Source organism: Fragaria vesca, linkage group LG3, assembly GCF_000184155.1.
Source record: "Fragaria vesca subsp. vesca linkage group LG3, FraVesHawaii_1.0, whole genome shotgun sequence".
NCBI classification, from domain to species: domain Eukaryota; kingdom Viridiplantae; phylum Streptophyta; class Magnoliopsida; order Rosales; family Rosaceae; genus Fragaria; species Fragaria vesca.
Genome location: NC_020493.1, coordinates 16,594,660 through 16,610,189, shown reverse-complemented (window position 1 = coordinate 16,610,189; position 15,530 = coordinate 16,594,660). Strand labels below are relative to the sequence as shown.

The 15,530-nt window shown below is 37.3% G+C and overlaps 2 protein-coding genes across 2 annotated transcripts; both read right to left on the bottom strand.

The window, feature by feature from the left end:
* Window positions 1-5,845: 5,845 nt before the first annotated feature.
* On the bottom strand, window positions 5,846-10,221 carry LOC101297224 (cytochrome c-type biogenesis ccda-like chloroplastic protein 2-like). Its single transcript, XM_004294459.1, has 13 exons — window positions 10,142-10,221; window positions 9,899-9,986; window positions 9,516-9,653; window positions 9,075-9,130; window positions 8,690-8,820; window positions 8,495-8,580; window positions 8,310-8,341; window positions 7,755-7,916; window positions 7,485-7,557; window positions 7,286-7,386; window positions 6,748-6,840; window positions 6,423-6,469; window positions 5,846-6,123 (listed from the first exon to the last, which is right to left on the bottom strand). Exons 2-13 carry the CDS (start codon window positions 9,984-9,986, stop codon window positions 6,048-6,050), a joined length of 1,083 nt encoding a protein of 360 aa, XP_004294507.1. The 5' UTR covers window positions 10,142-10,221; the 3' UTR covers window positions 5,846-6,047.
* A 2,018-nt stretch (window positions 10,222-12,239) lies between these two features.
* LOC101299367 lies at window positions 12,240-15,041 on the bottom strand. The gene is made up of 5 exons (XM_004295833.1): window positions 14,431-15,041; window positions 13,751-14,284; window positions 13,351-13,659; window positions 12,762-13,094; window positions 12,240-12,666 (listed from the first exon to the last, which is right to left on the bottom strand). The coding sequence occupies exons 1-5, from the start codon at window positions 15,039-15,041 to the stop codon at window positions 12,240-12,242; spliced, it is 2,214 nt and encodes a 737-aa protein (XP_004295881.1).
* Window positions 15,042-15,530: the final 489 nt, after the last annotated feature.

The window sequence follows — 15,530 nt, the reverse complement described above, 5'->3', positions numbered from 1 at the left end:
TTCCTCTCAACATTTCGAACAACTTTCTAGAAGAAGTCGAAGCCCAATTCTAAGCCTAAATAGGTCAATTGAATCAAAATATAAAAATCCCCAATTTTAAACCCTAAAAACTTTAAATCTTCGATTCTCCTCACACACCGAATCGAGCTACCAAATTTTAGGGGAATGTAGTACTAATCAAACTCAACTTATCCATATATAGAACTCACCAAATGATGACCTGAGGAAGGAGAAATTCGATCGACACTGAATCAGAACCGGTGGAGTTTTGGAGCTCGATTTATCTCTCACGACGGCGCCACTCGATGCACCACCTATCCAGTAATGAAGTAGAGACGACGGCGAAGCTTTTGGGACAAGTGTGGCGGTCTCCGATGGCTTGACGGGGGAGCTAGGCCGAGAAGAAAATCTGGCAGGCGTAACAGACTTCTTACCATCCACCTTCGGTAAAACTCTTATATAAAGAACTTTAGCCGACGAAATTCTTTATTTTCGTTGGTTAAACTCTTTTGAAAATTTTGGTTGACCGCCAAAAAATTTTGGTTGAAAATTTTGAAAATTTTTCGACTTTAGCCGACGACTTTTCATATATTTTCGTCGGCTAAAGTCCTTTGAAAATTTTCCTCCAAATTTGGTTTACCGCCCAAAAATTTTTGACCTTAGTCGACGACTTTTTTAATATCTCGTATGCTAAAGTCTATAAATTCACGAAAATGCTCATATCTCCCTCTATATTACGTAGTTTGGTCAAACCTTCCACACGAAAAACTTTCACGTAGATGAGACGCAACCGCTTATATACAAATTTTGAGACATTTACCTTCCGACGATAGGGCTCCCCATAGGGAATAATAACGGTAAATAGGGTTGACCGCTACTATCGGCACCGAGACTTTACCCGATTTACGTGATTTTTAAACCATAGCCGTATTTCACCATTCCAAACACATCTTATTTCACGAGATTTTTGATAATTTTGCTTCCTATATAGAGTTGATTCACAAAGTTGTATAACCTACTAAACAAGTTATACAACATTAGTAGACACGTTGTGATTCCGATGACTAAAATTCACAAACCAAAATTCGACCGTCAGATATGATCATTATGACGAAATATGTCTATGGTAAAAAATTCAACTGGATCCAACAACGTTAAGGACTCGATCGAAACGGTCAACCCTAATCCATCGTCACTTATCACACGAAAACGCTCATATCTCCCTCTATATTACGTGGTTTGGTCAAACATTCCACACAAAAAACTCTCACGTAGATGAGACGCAACTGCCCATATAAAAATTTTGAGACATTTACCTTCCGACGATAGGGCTCCCCATAGGAAATAATATCGGTAAATAGTAGACACGCTGTGATTCCGATGACTAAAATTTACAAACCAAAATTCGACCGTCCGATATGATCATTATGACGAAAGATGTCTATGGTAAAAAATTCAACTGGATTCGACAACGTTAAGGGCTCGAACGAAACGGTCAACTCTAATCGGAAATAAGAAAACTGCATTTTGAAGCCCTAAACGGACTCGGATGGCCAAAAAGGCCCATACGTCATGACATCAGCAATGAGTTTGACTCGTAGGGCCGTTACGCTTCCGGAAATGTATCACAATAGTCAATCGGACACCAAAAACCAAATCTACAGCATAGTGAATAATAAGAGTAAATTGCATTGACCGCAACTATCGTACCGGAATACCGTGATTTTTCAACCGTAGACGTATTTCACTATTCTGATCATATCTTATTTCACGACTTTTTTACGTTTGAAGGTTCTACGTATTGTTTTTTTTTCCCAGATGAGTTGTTGTCCAGATCTATAAATATAAGGCACTTTAGCCGACGAAATTAAAGCACTTTAGCCGACGAAATTATATTTTTCGTCGGCTAAAATTTTAAAAATTTCGTCGGCTAAAGTTCACAGATTATAGCCGACGAAAAAAATTATTCAGATGACGAAAATTTTTAATTAGCCGACGAAAAAATAATTTGTCGGCCTGGTTTTTTATTTTCGTCGGCTAAAGTCTTTCTTCTGGTAGTGCTCTCTCTACTAGTGTGCATGAGTGCCTCTGCGCACTCCTCCTAACGCAGCCTTTCTAGGCGGTAACAACCATTCCGGCTCCGACCACTCAATCCCAAGACCGCTTCGTCCTCCATCTTTTATTCCGTTGCACCAAATTCCAATTCTCATGTCCTTTCAAATAGATCCAGAAGCTAAGACCTTCTTTGATTCTAAACATAATTTGGTTATACCGTCATTGCAGATGATTTAATCTCTCAATCATGGCTGCATATCCATAGATTTCTGTCTCTTCCTCTCGAGTTGAAACCCAAATCCATTCGGCTCTCGGCTTGATGTCAGCCAATCATGGTTGATGGTGAGCAGGGACGATGAAAGCAAGAGGTTGGTTCTAGGGTCGCCAGGTCTGTGGAAGGCAACGACCATGGATCTGGTGTCCAAGAAGACGACTGATTTTTTGGCCGGTGACATAGAAAGGGAGAAGATGATGCGACATAGATTTGATAGGATTTGGGAATGAGCTCGGGCTCTTGGGCTTGGGTTTAGAACCAAGCCAAAAAAATGTCAAATTTGGAATTGGGCTATTGAGTCTGTTTTCAAACTGACTATGGCTTAAGTCGTGGTGTTTTTAGCCTACAGAGAAATAAGATCTTGGATCAAATGAGATGGTTGATATGTGTTTGAAGCACTGTAATTGTGCGCTCAAGCGATAGCTTGTACGTTAGCTTTGGTTCTGCATTAGTTCTAGCTTCTTATTCTCTGCTAGGCTCACATTTAATAAGTGAGCGGAAATTTACAATGTAATGATACTTTTTTACCAATCTAGCATGCGTTATTAATACAATGATGATTTATTTCAAAAAAAAAACTACATAAATGGGAAAAATAATTATAAAATTTATAATATTGTTTCTATCAGAAATGTTCACATGGTTAATTGTTGATCAATGAGACAATGTTTAACCATTTTTTTTTAAAATCCAAAAATGGAGAAAATTATTATTAGATTGAGATGTTTTACTTTTCATCGTTGAATTTTCCATCCAAGTGTGATTGAGCATAGTTTTACAACTCACCAACTGATTAGGCGAACTCCACATAACTCTAATTCTATTTTTTTTTTTGTAAATAAGAAAATAGATAGATGGCTATGACTATTAAGTAGTTAGGACCCTTCCAATGAGGGATCCCTATTTTAAGCCATTTATAGGGATATGGCATTACACCAACTTCCCGATTATAATTTTACATCTCCACCGTTCATATCTTAGGTCTATATGAGTACATCACCTCTACAAAATTTCATATGATTTGGTGATCGTTAAGGCTTTCAAAAATTCAATTTAGTTTAATGACCTTCAACGGTTTTAGTTTGACATAAGCTGGACCGTTCAAAATCATTAAAACTAAATCAAACTTTTGAAAGTCTTAACGATCACCAAATCATATGAAATTTTGTAGAGGTGATCTACTCATATAGACCTAAGATATGAACGGTGGAGATGTAAAAATTCAATTGGGAAGTGGTGTAATGCCCTATCCCTAGAAAGTGGCCAAAAATAGGGATCCCTCAATAGAAGGGGCTGATTAAGTAGTTGGTTTGAAATGGAAATTAATACTAATAACCTGAAAGGCTGAAACCGGTGGTAGCTATCTGTTACACTTCTACTGTCCTATTTGAGGACGAACATGCATGCATAAGTTTGTATAGCTTGCTTAATCAAATGGAAACCGGCCATAACCCTCGAGGCCTTCACCAAACGAACACATTTCACCATCTATGTAAGTTCCAAGTCCAAATTCCAAGCAGTCAAGCGGCCGTTATATTATAAATCTGCTATTGCAAAATGGCGGTGATGCCGACCCAGAAAACCTTGCTTACCAATTACCATAATAAACTCAAGCCAAACGTTTGGCAGGAACAGCAGGTGTGGCCAAAAAAGCTTGGAAAATGGTGGTGAATTCTGGATAAGCACTCAAACTAGAAAAGACGTAGCCAAGTCTTGACTACTAAGAAAACCCAGAAATTTGGCTGCCTAGAAGATCACAGTCCTCGGCTGTTTTCAACGTAACGTTTGAAAGTATGAAAGAAATAAATATATAGAAACCAACCTTGGAGCCAAAAGGAGCTACAAATCTGGCAGTATCCCAAACTTGGGGACAAATTTTCACAAAGCTCTATCTCTACGGATATGTTAGACGACACCGTCTCTGGTTATTGGTGAAGTCATTTCCAATGGTGATGAACATTGAAACTAAAAGAAGAAGAGGTTGTCTGATGATGATGAAAGAATCCAGAATGGCTTTATTTACTTAGCTACTAATTAACGGTTTCACTAAATCAAATTCAGGCTTTTCTTTAATTTCCTATTTTTCATTTTGGTTCTTCCATGTGTTCTCCTATCTAGTTATCCATGTATTAGAATTCAGATATTTAAATTAACACTGAGCTACTTCTTATATTGTATCTGCTGTTTGTAGTTCTGCTTTTGTCACATCCTTGAAGAATCTATTGTTTTTGTTGTTGTTACTCTCCTTCTGTCACGTCCTTGATTTGCATTTCTTTTCTTTTCAGTTAATTGGGAAGAAAAGAATAGATCGCTATGTATATCCCATCATTTGAACTTTTCAATTAGTAATGATGAACACTCGAATCATGACCCTGAAATGTAGTAGCAGCCATTACATTTTATCTGTCTAATTTGAGGATACCAGAGCATGCATATGTTTCTATATATAAAGTGCGTTTAATTAACTGGAAACTAATTTCCATTCACCAACCAACACATTTCAACATGTATGTTTCAAGTCAAAATCAAAACACCTTGCTTACCATAATGATTCGAGCCAAACATTTGGTAGGAAAAGTAGGTGCATGTGGCCAAAAAAGCTTGAAAAAATGGTGGGAATTCTGGATATGTACTCAATCTAAAAAGATAGTCATCAGCTGTTTCCATTGTAACGTTTGCAAGTATGGAAAGAAATAAATACAAAGAAAATTTGGAGCTAAAAGGAGCTCATCCTTATTTATAGAATTCTGGCAGGAACAATTGTCACAAAGCCTGATCTGCTCGGATATGTTGGACGTTAGTGATGCCATTCCCAATGGTGATGAAACTGAAAGAATTCAAATGCTATATAACTGGTGAATGATGATGATGATGAAAGACCCCAGAATGGCTTTACTTAGCTTCAAATTAATGGTGGTCGGTAGTCTTCTTTGCTTCTTGGTTTCTATATCTCTGTGTTCTGGAAATGACGTGGGTTCAGCAATTTTTTTCCTTTCGAGATGGTGCAATTTAATGGTTCGGCTCTTCTAAAGTCATGTTTGTACGAGAGGCTCTATTGTCGAACATTGTTGCGTGGTGAGTGGTGACACCGATCATCTTCAGAAGGAAAACCACACTGGTTAGAGATATTGGCACCATTTTGCAAATTCTGGAAAATTATAATGTAATGTCGATTAAATCACAGCAATTTGGAATTGTGCTCTCTTTGTCTCTTACACAAGTTTTTGTTTCAAAGTATCAAAGCATGAACCAGAAGACGACAGAAGGTTTCAAATATATACCTTCTGGGAATTCTTGCCAGTTGCCACCATGCAGGCATGCATCAACTAAAATTCTGCTTGTATTTATTCTACAAAACAAAATATCAATTTTGTGTTGTAACTTGTGATTGTACATGTGATTGTGGTCTTTGCTTCTGGACTTTGTTCAAAGTGATTTTAAATTTCCAATTCATGTAGTTGACACTAGATAAAATAGTAAAATGTTGACCTCAAATTTACATCTACAGGTCACTTTCTCATTCAAATCTTTCTTCCATTTATAAATCAGAATTCAGAGTGCTATACAGAAATAACTTTTGTTTCACCCTAGTTTTGTATTTCAGCTTTATAGAAAGCACCGGCTCAGAGAAGGAGACATCAAACACTACGATATTAGTTAACTACACATCATTACATCCTGTACAAGTGATTCCACACTTTTTCTCATGTAGCAGATTCTACATTGCCATTGTAGTAGCTGGGAAAAGCCGATCCAAGAAAGTATACACTCCCCCTCCCAATAGAAGTGCACCACTGTGAAAGCACACAAAAAATTATTTGACTATGTTAGCGGAAACCATACAATCTATCAGCAATATGAGAAAATGGCATCAAGCTCATGAGCATAAGCGTTGTGAAATCCACACAATCTTCACAATTGCTAGGAGCTGATTTGGAGGTGGGTTGATGAGTTGTTCTATGAGTAACTGATGTTGAAGTAAATGCATTTTCCTTTTCTTATATCAAATGGAGATGAATGCTTAGTTCTCACCCATTAGGAGACTAAAGAGCTTCAAACATGTAGAGAGTGAAAGAAAGGTTTTAAGAATTACCTGATTGGGTTGATCCATGCTGAAAATTTGCGAAACGAAAGCAGCCTCTGCATAAATATGGTTTTTCTCAGGACAAAAGAAAATAGCTTGATATAGAATGCGATAATTGTTCACTATACTTTGACACCAAACATGGAATTGGTTAAGCAGATTTCCAATCTACATCAGAACTTCACTCTCCTAATATCAGGTGAGGCATGGTATAGGCAGATGAACAAAATAACTAATAACTAATAACTAATAACAATGGTGGAAGCTTTAATTTTCTTCTCTCCAAACACAACTTACTCTAAATTAATCTACTAAAGTTTATTTAGTCATATACCTGCAATGCTCCAGCAAAAGAAGCAGCAAGAAGTAGAGGAGCAACATAACCAGTTGTGTACGTCAACAATAGGCTGCCTCCTATAAATGGATCCTGTCATAAAAATTGTCTTCTTACATTAAATATTACTAACTAAAATGCATAGACCAACAACAAGATTAAAGAAACCTGATCAGAAAAATATTGAAATAATTTGCAAGATATTATACAATCAGTAGTTCTTTTTCCCCTCAACTCTGTAGTATTCGCAAGATATTATACAGCAATTTCTCTTTCACAGAGATCATGAAAGAGTAAATGAACGAACAATTACCCAATTGGAATTAATGTACACTAAAAAAAGCCTCAATTTTTTTTCTAGATATGTGATTATCTCGTGTTAACAAAAAGATTTTTAAAAGCAACTTTTGCACTAGTATCAGGTCTATCACGCATTAATCGAGCACCTGTACTTATAATTGCAATTACCGGATGGCCATTGTTCTGTATCTATATGCCGCTTGTAAACAGAAATTCCAAACAACAAACTCGATATTACCTTGGATGTAGCTACATATCCTAGCAGAGTGGCCAGCACTGGTGTACTGCATGGAGAGGCAGCTAAAGCAAATGTAAGTCCAGCTAGATATGCTTGCACACCTGCATGTCAAGGTTTTCCAAGTTGAAATTTGTATATCTTCTATCCAATCAGCTTTTATATAGACAACAAAAACTCACAACACTACAGGGGTAATTACTTGATGGAAAATTAGCAGCAGCAGCCCGGGGATCAAAGTTGTCAAAAAAGGACGGCAGCTGTAGTTCAATTATCTGCAAAGTTGACCCATAAGATGACAGAATAACAATCAGGGATAGCTTTAAATCAGAAAAAAACAAGTAAAGCAAACTCCTCTAAGCGATCAAGTTAAACCATTAACCATCAGACATCAAGGGTATCTCTCAGAGGCACAAAATGGAGAGGAAAATATTTTTGAAAAGGAAAATGACGCTAGCACATAAATAGATACCTCAAGAAGATTCAAGCCCATAACAATAGCTAAACCTGAAGCGGCCACAGGTAATCCCTGCCCTGTCTGTCCATATGCCTTCCCAGCAAATGAGGCTGCAATGCCTAAGAGTGCAAGTGTAGTTGCCAATCCCAATGAGAAGGCAATTGAATCCCCAATAACCTACTAAAAACGACACATTAAAACTAGTTCTATAGTTCAGATGTCTGTGTGCCGCTTTCATAAGTAATCATAAGGAACCACCGGTAAGATAACTAAGGACAAGATAATATGTTGAGTTAATTATAACTGAGAATTGAGAACACAAGAATAGATGATTAACCATTGTTTAATTGATGAGACTGGAATATAAGGAACACATGAAAAGACACCAGCCTTCAAAAATTGTTAAAAAAGATCATTTACTCTGCATTTTGGTAGGACAAAGGTTAACACAAATATTTTAATTGAACGTTTTGCAAATTAGACATGTGAAGAACTAAATGACTTCATAGCACAGAATTCGGACAACAAAGAAGAACAGTGGTTATAAGAGAACTGATAAGAAGTTATTACCTGTGCCCTGCTTTTCCCTGAACCAAATGCTCCTGCATGATTCCAATCAATCCATAAATCAGCACTAAAGTTATCCATGAAAAAAACTAACAGTGACAAACTGACAACCCAACTTCAATCAGGCCCAATTCCGTTCCACCACCCTCATATAAGTAATGAGACAAAAGAGAAAAAATAATGCTTACCTATGTAACCAAGGGTCAGAGGTAGAACACTGAGAGTACAAGGAGAAAGGCTAGTCACAAGCCCGGCACCAAAAATAACTGCCAAACTGTAAAGATGAAAAAGCAATGAGATGAGTACTATTCGAGATTCTCAGTATCAAATGATCTACATCTTCAAAACCACATGTGAATGAAAACACAAGTGTGGAACTGAACCTGGAGAAACTGAGAGCTGATAACTGGTCTTGAACAGCTTCATTAGCTTGTTGTCCAGTGGTAAAAAGGAAGCCTCCAAACCAATCTCCAGCTCCTCCTTCAGCAATGTCATAAATTGATACAGCACCTTCCTGATGTGGAAAAGAATTCTAGTTCCTGAGATTATATATGAGAAATATAACTTGAATACCTAACTTTGAAAGTAGAATAAAAACAGACCATTATTTACATTTTCAGACCCCTGATTTAAACATGTACTATGAAATATTACATACATATGCTATAGGTTAAAAAAGTAGGCCAATGAAACTGTAAGAAAGTTTGAAAGAAAAAAAAATACTGGAAAATCAGTGCATTAGTATTTGAGGAAAAAACAGATTCTCACTAGGATATTCCCCGTAGTTACAGCCTTTGCCATGTCTGTGAAGACCAAATTTCCCACTGAAACACTCAAACATAATAAGTATCATTTACAAGCAACAGAATCATTCAAGCACCATAACCCCCTCAGACTCAGAAGTATAAGTGAAATGTACATGTATATAATGTATATGCAAGTGCATCATCTGTAAATGATACAATCAGTTTCCTCATCTTATCTAAATGGAGACTTTCTTTCCATTTTTCAGAAACCACATCAGATAAAAAATAAAAATAAAAGAACAATCGGCAAGTTTTGTGCTAAATCAACAACTGACTCCTCAAAATTTGAAGTTCGAAGAGTAGAGGTATTCCCAAATGTTAGAACCAAGGGGAAAGAAAAAAAAAAAACAGAAACAGAAACATGCATACTGTTATTTGTTAAGCAGAAGACAAAGACTCTTACCTGCTATGGCATTCACAACTGTCTTGATTTGAAAGCTCCTGCTTCCATCATTAATCTTTGCCAATGGTGCCAAATCTTGGCCAACATCCTGAGGTGTTGAATGTCTCTTCAGCGCTCCGACGGGCACCATATATCTACCTTAAAGATAGAAATTTAGTGGATCAATTGTGCTTGATTGTATTAGTGCACACATTTAATCTATACTAACATATAAAAACAAGAACACACCACTTTAGATAATCAAAACGCCAGCATACTTGTAAGTACCATAACAAAAAAAAACAAAATTCAATCTTAACATCCAACCAAAACGATTCTTCTATGGTAATGGAAAGCGATAATATGAATATGAAAGCAAATACAATAGATTCTCATTTACTGACCATGACTAGTTTTCCAGCCATGCTTGCAGCTTGAAGTAGTGAAAGAATTGATGCTGTAACTGCCGCAATGGTTGATAGCCAAACTCATCTACAGTATTATGACAGAAAACAAAAATGAAGAACCAAGAGACGTTCTTTAAACATTATGTTTCATAAGTGGGTTTAAGCTAAAGAACAGAACAGGCCACAACCCAGTAAAGATAACTGTTGGAAGAAACTAAAAGACTGAAGATTTCGCATTACCTCGACTTGGGAGTTGGGATTTGCTTCACAGAGCAGCAGAGAGAGCAAGCTATGGCAACGAGTGAGATAGCGTCGAGTGTTGGAACACTGTTAACCAAGATAACGTCGTCAATGGTCAAAACATACGGACGGGCTTACTTCATATTTGGGTTTATGGGTTCAGAAATATCTTCAAGCCCAAAAACGGGTATTCTTAGAAAATAAAACCAAGTAGTGGTTTTGAATTTTTGATATAACAAATTTGAGTACCAAATGATATGATATTTCGATTATTTCCTATAAAAGAAAAAAAAATTATATATATATATATATGATATTACCGAAAAACCAAACCAATTTCGATTGGTTTGGCTCGTTTTCAAATTTTTACCAAAATAGATTTGTACAAAAAGAAAGATTGGTATTTGTTCAATAACAGATTTATACTAAGCAAGTTTTGTTAGTGAAAAGTTCAAAAGGAAGTGTAAAAATTGAAACCTCATAGTATCGATGTCAAATGCCCATTTGATACTAATTATTGGGTCTGGTTGCCTATTCCAATGAAAAATGTTTTCCATTGCCCATTTCAATTATTCTTACCAAAATTACTTTTCTATCCCTAACCTAACTACATTATCTTATCCCTCCACCTCTCATTCAAGATCTACTATCTCTCTCTCTCTCTTCTCTCTCCGGTCTCTCTCTCTCCGCCATCGTCCTCTAATCCAGGTCTGCTCTGACCTCCAGCAGCAACCGCACGCACGCCTCCGACGAACAGAAGAGTAATGCGGTACTCAAGAGAATCATCCGATTATGATGGAGGACCCTGCTGCAGGTATGGCAGGTCTGCCTGGGCCGGAGGCGGAGGGAAGCTCCTCCTCCGTTGGTTCGTGGTTGGGAGGGTGGTTTGGGAAAGGGAAAGAGGTTGAGGCGGCGGCGAGCAGCGGAAGCGAGACCACGATTCTGGAGAGTTTAGATGCGCCTCCGGTGCCGAGTTATGACTACAAGTGATGATCTCACTTGATCTTGGTTAGTAATCGTAGTGAGGAGAGTCAGAATTGAAGAGAGGATCTTTAATCAGAGTATTGTAGGTGTATCATATTGAATTTTCGATATTATTTCTCAACGATGTGTTTTGAATTTTCACCAGGGAGAATGGAATGTTGGTTCTGGTTTGCTTTGGGAGTAAGAAAATACTAAAGCTGCATTTAACTTCTAAGTTGTTTTGTTTAGTAAATATGAATTATGGCATTGGAGCTACTGTTTTGCAAGTTTACTACCCCAGTAAAAGTTTACTAGGGGTAGTAACTTGTAAACTTCATTTTTTCGCATCTAAGTTGATTTTTCTCCGTTTTAATGTGTACTTATAGCCTTGGTAGATATTATTTTGCAAATTTACTACCCCCAGCAGAAGTTTACTAGGGGGTAGTAAACTTTATTTTTCGCATCTAAGTTGATTTTTCTCCGTTTTATTGTGTACTTATAGCCTTGGAGATATTATTTTGCAAGTTTACTACCCCAGCAGAAGTTTACTAGGGGTAGTAAACTTTATTTTTCTGCATCTAAGTTGATTTTTCACTGTTTTAAGATGTATAATAGTCATGGAGAAACTTTATTTTGAGTTTACTACCCCCAGTAAAAGTTACTAGGGGTAGTAAACTTTTTTTTCGTACTTGGGTTAAGATCACGTAAATTCCGATGGCATTTAAAAAAATCCAGTGAGATTTCCGGAAAATTCCGGCCACCGGATGCCGGCAATTTTCCGGCCGTCGGAAAATTCCACCGGTGACCGGATTCTGGGCACCGGAGTTCGGAGTCCCGCGACCGGAATATGGCCGCCGGTGACTGGCGCCGGAGCCCAGTGTGCTTCCGGCAAAGTCTTCCCTCCATCTTTTTCACTTTTTCTCTTTAAGTAAAAGCTAAGGGTAAAAAAGTCTTTAAAAATATAATTTTATTATATTTTAATAAAGATTTGTGTATTTAGGCTTAAAATAAGTACCTTGTATTCAAATGGGCTAATAAAAAAGATTATCATTTAAATGGGGTTTGACTTTTTCTATTTTGTGCAAATGGTCTTTTTCCCTTGAATCAATGTTTCACCAATGTTTATTAATTATTTCTACAAAGCCTTAAGAAATAAAATACAATTTCCTAATAAAAGGATGATGAAAATAAATTGCCAAAAGTTGAAATCTTTAGAGACTCGTGTTGCATCATTCATAAACATCTTGAGCGAGGAAGACATATGAAGAATTGGCAGCATCGGCTGCATATAGGAAGGATTCGACCGTCGGTGCTGAGGCTGCGGCTGCTGAAAGGATGGTTGATAATGCTCGTAGAAAGTGTGTGAGGTTGTTTGTTGGTAAGAATGTTGTTTCTGGTAGGAAGACTGTTGCTGCTGCATACAAGGCACATTTGGTGACGATGATCCAACTTGAGTTTGAAGATGAGGCACCTGATCAGGTACCACACAATGAACACAACTCTGATAGGTCCCAGATCTTCTAAGATTTGTTGTACCACTACTACTTTGTGATGACCACATTCTGAGAAGAAAAATGACATCGATTATATGTCCCAAAATCCACTAATACATAGATTTCATTACGAAATACACGACCAAATTAAAGAGAGTCCATACCTTCCATTGGGAAATTCTCGTCGTTCAAGAGTAGTACACAAAGTAAATATGGAGCTCATACCCACTGAAAGATTCTCATCGTGAATGAAAAATGCAAGGCTTTCTTCATCGATTATCTCCACAGGTTGAGTAGGTAGATTTGATTTATATGCAGTCTTCATAATCAACTTATATTCATTTGGATCAACTCCCACAACAGCACACAATCTATCAACAAGTTCTTGATATGTAATGTCCTCTGAGATTATTATTCCTTTCGTCTTGCCACCTACGTATGTAGAATTCACCCATTCACCATCATGATTAACCAAAACTCTAATTTCCATCCTTCTGCTGAAAATTAGCACATAAGTACACCATGATTATTGAGACAATGAAACACTAGCTAAAAATATTATGTCCATTTCATATACCCAGAACATATACCCTAAACAAAACCCTACTTTTATGTTCATTATAGCTAGCTCTCCGAAACAAGAACAGCAATAATGTGTGCTAGAAGAAGATAAACACAAATGATCAATAAGTCTAAAGTTGTGTTACCAAACCAAAATCGTATAGTATCACAAAATTAAAAGTCTGACAGTACCTCCGAGAGGAATTCCTCAATGGATGCTTCAAGAGCATATCTGAAGAAACGTTCTGATCAATGAAAGTTTTGAGGTCAAAATCATTGATTATCTCCACAGGATAAGCCGGTGATTTTGATTCATCAATTGTACTGATCTTGATCTCATTTTCATTTGGAATTAATCCAACAATATGATACAGTTGATCGAGAAGCTCGTTATAAGTAATATCTTCTGAAACAACTATTTCTTCTGTCTTACCACCTATGTAGACAGAACCAACCCACTTTCCGCCATAGTTAACGCCAAGTCTTATCTCACCCATTTTCCTGAAAAGAAAGATCCTAACACAATCAGCAAAGAAAGTATGATAAATAATATTAACAAGCATGAAACTGAAGATGGGAATAACGTACGTACCTGTTATCGTGAATAGAGATGTTTTCCTTGTTCCGCAAACTAGCCTTCTTCTTATGTGTTTTGTCTCCATCCACAGAAGTATGAGCTTGTTGATCTTCATCATTTCCAGATGCTTTCATCAAAGTTCCATTCTTCTTTGCCACTTTAGATGCTTTTCTGCACTGAAGAATCTTTAAGAGCTCATCCAAGCACCATTTTGAAGAAGCATAATTTGGTGAAACGATGACAACCCAAACCCTTGATTCCTCAATTGATTTGTCGAGTTGTTTGCGAATGGACATTCCTTTAGGAAGATCTTTGTCATCTCTAAAGGTGGAAATTCTGCACTGAATTAACGCATCATATAGACGGTTCGTAAAATTCAAGCGGGTATCCTTCCCTCTAAAGCTAAGAAAGACATCATGCTTATTCCGTTGACAACAAGAAGACCAAGACGGTGTTGATGGCAGATTTTTGATGGCCGGTTTTGTAAAAGAGGAATACAATTTCCTATGTATCTCATCAACAACTTCTCGAATGAGTTTTGCTTCGGGCCTATACAGTGAACAAAGATAATGTATTCGATTAGGTTATATATATATATATGGAATGGATAAAATTCGTCATATAATATGGTTATACACTGTATATCTGGATATATAGGAATTAGGAACTGTATATGTATATGTATGTATGTATACCAGTAGTGCTTTGAATCCCAGCCGGCGAGATTTCCCAGTTTCGTTAAAGCAGCTCTCCACCTTTCTACTTTTTGTGGTTCATCCTTGTACTTTTTCTCATAGTTGGCAAAGGCTTCTGCAAAACATCCGGTTTGATTTCGTACGTCGGAGGGATCAACGCCGTAGAATATCGGCAGCACTGTTTTTTCTACGTCATCATTTCCTGCTAGGAGATGCTCCAAGAGGTCATCCAATGCCTTCTCCGAGTGTGCCAAACTTTTAGTGACAAAATATAGATGACCGGTTCCGTACTTCTTTTCTAAGAGTTTCAATCTTCCCCGTAGGAAGCTGATATGCGAAATTATTGGGAACAACATACGACACTCAGGTATGTCACCACTTAGAAGGAGAGCATCTAGAATATCTGGACGAAGCTCGGAAAGTGGAAGTGTTTTTATGCTCTGATTCAGCCGTTCTAGCTCTATTTCACCTCCTCTTCGGTACAAAATTGGATTGTTTGCAACCATGATATCAAACAGATAGCCGTGACTCTCGGGTTGAGGTCGACGTGGGAGCTCCAAGTCCTCTATCCAGCAATTGGAGAAAGTAGTAAATGGATCATTGAACTTCATTGAAAGTTTAGGTGGCCGGAACCACCGAAACTCAGAGAAAAAATAATTTCAGATGGTTTGCTGCAAAAGCTACATATACGTTGATATATATAGGCAAATGGTTCCAATTTCTCTCAGTTCTTTTAGAACTTATTCATTTACACAAGGGAATTTGGTAATTAAGAGGTAGCTTCCTAGATGCTTAATTAATTAACTTAGTCCATAAAACAAAAAAAAGCAAATATGTATCTCCGGAAAACGTCTGTCATCCGTTTTTGGCATCATGCTCCGGTCTGACTTTGGAGTTTTCGCGGGCGTTTTGTACAAGTATGGCCATCCTCGTCTGAAATCTGAATTGGTCGACTCCTGGTTTTGTCGTTTGATATATAATATCCGAAAGTTGTGTATATTCTTCGCAATATCTGATTTTGGCATATCGGTCCGGTTTGGTTCGATTAATGAACGGATAACCTCTGTTCTGTACGTGATGAACATTTTGCATCTTCAAAT